We start from the raw sequence: 10,090 nt of genomic DNA on the forward strand, positions 1-10,090 counted from the left end.
CATTGGTGTAGGTGTACTTCAGATATACTATTGATCTTGTCACCCTTTTTTGATGAGAAGCCCTAATTTTGAAGACCTCCAGACCAGAGGACCTCACACAGTTCCTCAAACATTGGTGTGCTGCCCCAAGTCATATGTCTAGTGGGCCTGGTTAGTGAGATGACCCCACTACCTCTTTTTTGTTCTATTTTTACTTAAATGCCTGGGAAAACTTTTTTTTCTTAAGAAACATAACTTTTTCTGACTTAACTTGACTTTTCATAATATTCTTTTTATAGTTTTTGACCTCCAAGACATAGCTTTCTTTTCTGACCGTTTTTATTTTCCTTGTAGGCTTCTTTTCATTCCAAGCATGTCTTGTGGCATAAATATTCCTGCTAATTTTTTAACCTTTTCTATTACAATTTTTTTTCTGGATGTAACCTCCAGTTGCCATTTGAGAATGATATTGTTCTCTTATACATCCTGTCTCATGTCTGTGTGAATGTCTTCACACCCTAGAAAACTGAGGAGCAATTCAGATCATGCTGAGATCAACACATACTGGATGACCAACTGAAGTTGTCACTTGGGCTCTGTTAATTCAGTGTCACCTGTGTGAGCACCTACACTGTGCTTTAACCACTGACACTTAACAGTCCTGGCTACTGATTACAGGAGAAAATGATAAATTCAGCAAATGGTTCAAATCTTACAGGTGACTGTGCTATAGACAGTTGGATATAAGCAAGTGATATTGCTGTTTCCTTTGAAGTGTTCTACTGTGGTGCATAGTTAACTTTTGTGTTAGTTAACTTTTCCACACTAGTAGACAGTGCTCCATCATTCACTTGCATTGCTGTTATGTGGTCCCCTTTCTCCCAGCAGATCCTCACACAATTAGAAGTGTTACAAAACTGTAATCATTAATTTCTTAAAACATGAACTTAGAGTTGTCATTTTAATTTTCTGAAGTGTCATAGCTTTATGTATGAAACAATTTTCTGGATAACTATAGCTGGTGAGATTTTATGCTGTGAGTGACTGATTACTTTGAGGGTAAATTTCAGATTAATTCTGTCAACAGTGATAAATTGCTCATTGTTCATTGCAGTCTACCAGTCAAGCTAAGTTAATGCAACTACAACATCTTGCAATTTTTTTAAGGATACCAGTGGAGGCTTTTGTAGGTATTTTAAATTGTGACAAAGTCCTGCCAGGATGAATTCCAATTTAGTTTTTTAAAATAGTGAAGTAAAAGCAAAATCAATGCAAATCTAAGCCACCAAAATATTTTAAAAGGTGAAGCTTATATTCTTTTAGTTAATCAGCTAGAGTTGCATTTAAATTATATGTTTTGTTCATTTTCTGATTACTGAGAATATATTCTACAAAAACTTACCTGAAGTGAGTATACAAGCAGTGTACAGAAAGTACATTTAAACATCTGCTTTTATCAGTTTGCTTTCATTTGATTGAACTTTATGAACTTCTAGAAATTATTTCCACTTTGGCCCTTCTGTTTTATGGGAAAAATCCTCTATCTTAAAAGTAATGCTGTCTTTTACATTAATTTGTAAACTTCACAGTCAAAACCATTCTTAGAGGATGTATATGTATGTGTGTTTGTATATATATATATATTTTTTTTTTAATGTAATATGCTTAAGGAACCAGTAAGAGCAAGGCAGCAAAGAAATGTCCAGGTCAGCAGAATATTCTGCAGGTATTTGTTTACCCTGCAGAAAAGGAATTGAAAGCATTTTATGGCTATTTAAGGATATATATAGGAATAAATTGTAGGATTGCCTTATTCATCGAAGCAGTCTTTGTTACCTTCAGATCTCATGAATCAGAGTTCAGCTGAGTCAGAAGTCATGTTAAATGAGAGTTTTATAAAACCATTTGTTGTTTTAACAGGCAATAGAAAGAAGATAAACCCTTCTCAATTTACTTCTTGAATGTCAATGTTCTCACACGTTTACTTATACTTTTCTTACTTTCTGATAAGCATCTTTGCTAAGTAAGAGTTACTTAGTTTCAAGTTTTTGTTGTTAAAACAGCCTTCAGCAGTGGTGCAGCGCAAGTTGATAGGACCATTTCTGTTTCTTGGGAATAGGCAGTCATTTGTGGGAACTTTAGCAAATTTTAGAAGAATTTCTATAAAACTGTAGTTCTATAGAATTTCTATAGAATTTCTATAAAGTTACGGACTACATAATTTGTAGTCCTAGATTTTTCTTGCTTTAGAGAAGGTTATCTCTTTTTGCTATCTGTATAGAAATTTTACTTCAAACAATCTTAAGTGATAGAAATATTTTGTCAGGAAGTACTTTTGAGGTGGTAGATTGTGTTCATTGTAGTTTACTTACTTGCTGTTTCTGTTCATAGTTTTGTCACCTCTTCTCATGGATTTTAACAAGTTAGACTCCCTAGGGATTTACACCATCATACTAGAAGTGAATCCTGGGTTAAATTATTTTTCCAGGTTTAAGACACTGCTGTATGTACTTAATAACCTCAAAGTTCTGTCACAGAGAGCAGTAGCTCAGTAAAGAGCACTGAATCTTGAGTGTATGTCAGTCATGTGTCACTGAATGTAGCACATATGGTGAACTCATCTAAGGATTTTCTGTTTGCTGTAATTGACAGATAGCCCTGAGGTTTTTTATATGACAGTTTCTGAAAAATAATACCTTCTGTAGCGAAAGTACAGAAATAGTAAAAGAAATATTAAAAGTGGTATACCTTGAAGACCATAAGGTAAAATAAAACAAGAAATAGAATCTTTACTTATCTTTTTTTTAGTATATTTTTTACTGATTAGTGCTTATTTTTATTCTTTACTTTCGAGTTTTATGTTTATTGCTATTACAATTTTGAGACTGCAAAATGTAACTGGAAAAAGTACTAAAAGTGAGAGAACAGTATACATAAAACCATAGGTGGATTGAACATGGTAGAAAGATTGCAAGAAACATGAGAGTAGATGTAAACATAAAACCAGATTAATTTATAATGATTCATTACATCAGTAATGTATATCTCTTTGAATAATTAAGGTTTTTTGTTGCTTTGGGTAGAGAACAGAGGAAACTTCAGCTATGGAAACCACAAAACATCTGCCTGCCTTTTCCAAACTTCATAATACATCAGTTGTCATCTTGCTTTTTATTGCTGCAAGGTTGTCCTCTTGCTTCCAAACTCTGTTAATATCCTGCATCTGTATGGTTTCCATCCATGCATCCTATTATTTTGTGTATTCTACCTGTTGAATCCAGCATTTTAAATCAGTTTGCCAAAAGCACCTCTGTTGAAAAGAGGGGAAAGATTACACATGGCCATAGTTTTTCTGATCTATGCTAAAGGCATTTGATGTTTCTCAGTCTCTTGATCTGAGGGTGTAAAGCAGCAAAGGCCCACATGTTTCATGAGTTCACTGTATCAAGGACGTGGCACTTGGTCATTTGTTGGAATAAGAATTACTGGATCCTTATTTACTATTCAGTATAAATGCCCAGCTATGAGAAAATTAGTTGTTTGGGCTCTCAGGCTGACTTTAAATGCCAAGTTGACTTCTTTTTTAAGCCCTATTCCAAGTAGTTTTCTGTAGCATTTCTTCTGATGTTGTATCAGTAAAACTTCTGAAATAAATTAAAAACTTGAATTCACTCCAAGGTTACTTGTTATATTTAATAAGTTGTATATCCTTGGACAAGGAGAAGGAAAATTTTGACCAAAACATACATCCAGGCCTCTTTGTACTGATAAAAGCAACTTTTAAATTACAGTATTCAGCGTATGTGCAGAGAATTTTTTTAATGTCTTGTTTATTGATTTATGCTATAATTTGCATATTGCAGTTTCTTTTTAAGTGGAACACACTAAATATTTTAACATTATGTGAACATTAAAGTATTTTCCTCATATGTGTATTCTACTAATGCAAATACCCTATGCTATATGAAAGACTATTAATTTTAAGGAAAAACAAATTGTTACGTATTTTCTCTATGTTTTTGCTATAAATTAGCCTGTAATATCAGAGCCAAGAATGAGATAACGAGGGAACAGATTTAATCTTATCCTGAAGTGATTAGATATTGGGAAACATGGTACAGGAAAATGTTATACAGTGTGACATAAAATCTCATCCACTATTTTAAGGGAGTTTTGTTGGTATTTAATTGTTCTCCAGCACTTACTTTTGCCTCTTAATTATTACGTTGCCTGTCTTGAAACAGAGTACGGGAACAATATTTCAATAATGAAAGACTGTCAGGTCTCACACAATCTCTTACATGTACTATCCCTGTCCATGTGATTTGCAGCAGCTTAAAATATTCTTTCTGAGTGTCCTGGCTCCGGTCAGGACAAGGTCAGTTTTTGCAGTAGCCAGGAGGGGTCATGGCCAGGACCCGGAGGTTATTCTGTACCACCTCACCTCATAGCCGGGGGGTGGGGAAAGGAGAAGGGGTTCCTTCTGACTGAGTAAGCGCAGTGGGAGGAGCGGTGGGTAACGCTGGCTCGGAGCGGTTCGGGTGGCGTGGCTGTGATTGGGTTGAGTTGAGCTCCACAGTGAGTATTGTTTGCATGTGAATCATTCTCTCTCTTCTGTACACTTTTGTTATTAATATTGTTGCTGTTAACTGTTTGTTTTCTTATCTCATTGCTGTTTCCGTTAAATTGTTCTTATCTCAACGGGAGCATGGTTTGGAGAGTCTCAGTGGAAACACCAAGCTGGGGAGCACCATTCCTAAACCATGACACTGAGTCTTTTTGCATGGCTTAATGTTCCACTTATGTCATCAAAAGGAAAGAATCGTGCTAAATGAGCATTGAATAAACATGTCCAATATAAGAATTTTTATTTGAGTTTTAAATTGTTCTGTTTCCTGTCTTCCTTTGTTCTCAAGGGAATAGATGTTGTTTTAATACAAGGATCAGTAGTGTCAGAACTCTTAGGAACTTGCATTTTTTCAGTTTCTAGTTTTACCTGACTTTTGTATCACATGCGCAGCATAAACTGAATTATTTTATTGTTATAGTAATTGCACAACATGAAGCATTTAAAACCTTCTAAAGGTTTTCAATAGCTGTTGTACTTTTCCCTGCACTGAACTCTGTGATACAGTTTTTAAATTATTTCTTTTTACAGGTTCCTTACAGCCTTTCCTGGAAGCGTGCAGTAATGAATCCTTCTTCCGGACTTGTTCTGTATTGCTTCGAAGTTCTAAGCTGGATGTTCCAGTTTTGGAAAAGCTCTGTGTTATACTGCAAAAACTCTCCAGAATAAAGTAATTCTTTATTACCATTATTCTGTTAGTTATAATTAGATCAGTAAACTTGGGGACTTGGAATCTCTGACCTTCAGTTTTACTCGGATACTTGAAAATTTAGTCTCATCTGTGATTTGCATTCTAGTGTCATCAGTTTTCATTTCCTTCAAAAACAAAATTTGAAATTTTGAGCCATTTAAGCCCTTTTGGAAATGTTAATCTTTTAAAAATATGTTCCCATTGCTTACTAATTATTGGTTTATTGTAACAGAGGTCATCAAATCAGTGGTGATGTGCTGCTGATCTCCATTGGTGCGTTGCTTAATGGGGTTGTTTCATTTATGAAAGTCGGTATCTAAACTGAATAACTTTTACAGTAGACTTAAAGCTGTTGACAAAACTGAGGTTTTCATTTTTATAAGGAATAAAATTGAACTCTAGGAAAAAAAGTTTTCCTATAAAATAATCTAATATAAACCATAACTGACATTAGAAATTTTTGCCAAGATTTTGCTTACAATACATTGATAACCTTCTGATTAGAAATACTATATGCAACATAGAAGAATTATATTAAACTCCCAATATAGTGCACATTTTTCTTCATTAAAAATTAATTTTGTATAGCATCTTTAATGTTTAGATGAAACCTCTCAATTTTCAATTGACGTAATTTTATTTCAAATCTTTTGCAGAAGCAATAAGAAGATGTTTGAATTGTTTGCTCTTCACCAAATGATTCAAGAGTTGCATAGGACTACAAATCCAGATCACACCTTCCTCTATATAAACCTCAATTCAATTCTGCTGAATTTGGGATTGTTGAGGGGTAACTCTCTTGCCTCTAGTCTAGGCACAAGTCACTAGCACTATCTTTGAATCTAATTATTGTTCTGTTAAATTTATACAACTGCCTATGTTACTTGAAATATGACATTTTTTTAACTGATTTTTATAAATAAATTAAGCAGAACCTCAGGATTGTATAATTGACTGTGTATTGTGTGGATTCTCATTGATAAAAAAGATTCTCATTCATAAAAAGGAAGATGAAAAATTGTGTTATATGCTAAGTGGCTTTCTTCAATACTTTTTAACAAAGTGAAACAATGCTGCTGTTCTGAATAACTCATGCAATCTAAGGAATTGGATCCTTTGAGTAAGCAGATCAGAAATACCAACCTTTCCTTACAGGTATGAGTCTTAGTTACCTTTGACTCTTCAGAAAATTGTATAAATTTTAGGGTTGATAGATAACAGACCTTTTGAGATAATTACAGTTTTATTGATTAAAACCAGATTTTGATTTAACATAACTAGATGTACTGAATGAGAAATTTTGTTGGTTTCATTTCAGAATATCTTAGTGTTTGTATGATCATTTCCTGTATTTAAGTAACATTTAGTATTTTATCCTGCTTTGTACAAATTTCTAGTGCAACTTTGGATTGTAATGTCTCTGCAAATGTAAGTAAAAGCATTTCTTAAAATGCCTGGCAATAGTAATCCCTAATATAAAATTATTGTATTTTATTGTTTCTGCTATGTTTTGTATTAATTTGCAATACAATCCTTGTAGTACCCACATTTCTTTTCTGAGTATGCATGTATTTTTTGTCTGCCACAGACCAGTGTTCAGAAGTTCTTATACTTTTTAAAAATACTTCTAAAAATTCAAATTAGTCTTCCATTTCTGATTTGTACTGTAATTACTGAAACTCTTTATTTGTAAAATTCAAAATGCAGTTAAAGCTTAAAGATCTGCTGTATTTCAGTCTTTGATTAACACTGATGTCAGTATAAAACTTCAGAGGTTTATTTCTCATTTTTGTACTTTTTTCATATTTTTTTGCCAGAAGTCTTTGAACTGCTTTTGAAGTTTAATTCTAACTGCAAATATTTTTCTAGCAATTTGACTTAATACTTCTGACAAGCTTTTCTGTGAAAAGAGTCTACACCAGATTTGGCACAAGTATGTCCAGAAGAGAGAGCAAGCAGCGTGTACTCTTTGGGCAGGAAACCAATTCTAGGTAATTTTTAAATAACACTAATCATAGCTAAAAACATTTGCTGACAATCAGGTATGTTTTGAACTAAGTATTTCTTCATCAGTAGTTTCGGTCTTCTGTCAAATTAACCAGCAGTGCAAAAGCTTGCACTGTGGCTGGAGTACCTTTGGCTGGAGACAAAATCCTCTTATTTAGGAAGAGTGTTCCCAGTGCTCATGTAATTCTCCATCTAGTACCATTTAAAAATACTACAAAATTAGTAACCAATAAAACCAGTAGAAAGTTGTTAGCTTTCTTACACCCACAAGAATGTTGATTGTGCTCTTAATTTTCAGCCTTCATTGCCATTGTTTGTTGATCTACTAGTCTTCCTTGTGATCCCAGTTTAACACGGGGTGGTTGTCTAATGATGGCAAAGGCAGTGCAGTACAAAGAGATACAGAATATGGTGTAGCTTTTAGTATTGGCCCCTTGTGATTTATGTGTGGGTTTATATTACAGTCTGGAAAGTTAAATCACAGTTGATTTCAAATTTGTATGATCTGAATGTTAGGTTTCTGGTTAAAATGCAAAAAAAGAAAAAAGTTTTTTTTAATCTGTTAAATATTAATGCAATTAAATTGATGAGCCAAGGATGAGACTGATGTTAGATGGGGCATTCAGCAACCTGGTCGAGTGGGAGCTGTCCTTGCCCACAGCAGGTGGATTGGAACTAGATGATCTTTAACGTCCCTTCCAATCCAAACTGTTCTGTGACTGTGATTCTATAGTAAAGTTTCAAAATGTGCATGTGATTTTTGACTCCGTAATAATTCTTAGGTAAACAACTAATATCACAAATACACTCTGGTAGGCTTATATGGAGGCTGGACTTCTGATGGTAGAAGTGAATTTTTGTGAAGCCAGTTGTTAACAATTTATAGTAGTTAGTACATTGTCATAAACTTTGCAGTGAAGATCTTTAAAGAATATAAACCATGCCATGATTTTTTTCTCAAATTTATTACTAATCAATCCTCTTAATGCAGAAATGTTTATGAAGCCTCTTAATATCTAGAAAGCTAAAACAATGATGAATTTGGAATTGGTTTTATTTGCCATCAGATTTCCAGTTTGCGTTGCATTGCATCTTCAAACGTGCATGGCTTTATGGGACATGCAGCCTATAAATACAAGTGAAAAATTTGTCTTGCAACTTCAAGGAAAGTAAAATGTCAGTCTACCAAAAATGGAACTAAATTGATCAAAAATAATAAATAGAAATAGAGATTTCAGATTTATTCTGTTTCAATTTGTAACTGATTATATAGAGTAATGAAGCTAACTAATAAAGCTGTACTAAAAGCACAGATAACCTAGCTGGCCTTTGTCATTAACAAGCAGAGGTAGGTACTAGGATATTATACCTAACCCACCGGTATTTCTGTATTTCTGCTTCTATTTGGTGTGTCAAATTTTATAAACACCTGCTTGTTGAACTGCCTTGAACATCAGTCTTGTGAGCCAGCCCACCCCAGGTGCCCACACCAGTCCTTGTCGTGGCCTTGCTCAAGCATCCCCATCCTGTTGGCCCCTGACTGACCTTGTCAGTCTCTACAGGGAATGGGAACAGAGGAAGTCAGTTGCATTCTCTGCTGTCTTTTGTGGATTTGGTTTGGTTTGGGTTTTGGAAAAGATAGATTTCTCTCAAATTGGCCACATTTTGGGCCTGTCTTTGTATTGTCTTGCCTTTGCAGATGGAATCTAGAATTTTCTGGGGTTTTTTTCTGCTTTTGTAGCATTTAGATACTATAATATGAGTATGAATTTCTTCTTTATCTTTCTCCCAGAAAACTATCTACAGCAAGGGACACTCAAAAAAAAGTTAACTGTAGCTGCAGCTATTTCCCATGACTCCTGATTCCCTACGGAAACCTGATTTATGTGATCACTGTTTATCGGGTTTTCTGCAAAGAGATATGCTATTTTAATATGCAGGACGCCTCTGGCAAGATGTGAATTATTATTCACTGAGAGAATATTAATTTTCAGCCATTTTTTGAGAGAGAATTTGAGGGGAAGTGAGAGACTTGATGAGTACTTGCACTTAAAAGAAAGGCAGGAACTCTCACACTTTCTGGGAGCTGATCAGTCGGAACACATACCTTCAAAATAGCTACCATCTGCCATATCTTGCTTTTGTGTAGGTCTCCAGAAGTGATCAACTTCCATCACTGGCATGAAACAAAGAAAATTTCTTGTAGTCACAACCTGTTACTTTAAGGAAAGATAAAGAATTAGCACACAATATTGTCTTGCTCATTTTTTGAACAACTGTGAGAGTCCTCATTGAGAAAGTCAACAAGAATATTGCATCTCTTCATGTTAGGATAGTTTTCGTACCAGAAAAGGCTACCAAACATGATGAAAAATAGCTTCTTTTTTTTTTACAAACCCATCTATTGTAGAATTGTAATCATCCTTGGTCTTTATCAAAGGTTTCCTATCGATAAATAAGCAAGACAGTGTTTCAGACCTGATCTACAAAGCCTAGATGTGGCAAATATGTAAGAAAGATTATTCCCTGGGCAGGGGAGAGTTGTATTTGCAGAAGCTTGGCAGAGCTAAATAAAATAGGCTAACACTACCCAGCCTGCACAGTTGTGCTCTGTTTCTTCATATTTGTGACTTTCACTATCTGTAAAAGGTCTGTCTCTTGAAGTGTGATTTCACAGTTATCTTCCAGTTCTCCTGAACATGACTGACTTGCATCTCTTCCTAATGTTATATAGCTGAACTTAATATATTATAGGGAAAGATTTCTTGTAGCAGATAAATTTACCT

The 10,090-nt window shown here is 34.4% G+C and overlaps 1 protein-coding gene across 3 annotated transcripts in view; it reads left to right on the plus strand.

Annotated features, from left to right (window-relative positions):
• The window catches only part of CCDC138 (coiled-coil domain containing 138), a 37,398-nt gene extending 30,884 nt beyond the window's left edge, over positions 1-6,514 (plus strand). For all 3 annotated transcript variants that reach the window (XM_027675012.1, XM_027675011.1, XM_027675013.1), the window contains 2 exons: positions 5,138-5,276; positions 5,954-6,514. In XM_027675012.1, coding sequence (XP_027530813.1) covers positions 5,138-5,276; positions 5,954-6,125 — 311 coding nt within the window. In that variant the 3' untranslated portion in view covers positions 6,126-6,514. The remainder of the gene's footprint in view (positions 1-5,137; positions 5,277-5,953) is intronic.
• The last annotated feature ends 3,576 nt before the right edge of the window (positions 6,515-10,090 follow it).

Source organism: Neopelma chrysocephalum, unplaced genomic scaffold, assembly GCF_003984885.1.
Source record: "Neopelma chrysocephalum unplaced genomic scaffold, ASM398488v2 Primary Assembly neopelma1_25, whole genome shotgun sequence".
Lineage (NCBI taxonomy): Eukaryota > Metazoa > Chordata > Aves > Passeriformes > Pipridae > Neopelma > Neopelma chrysocephalum.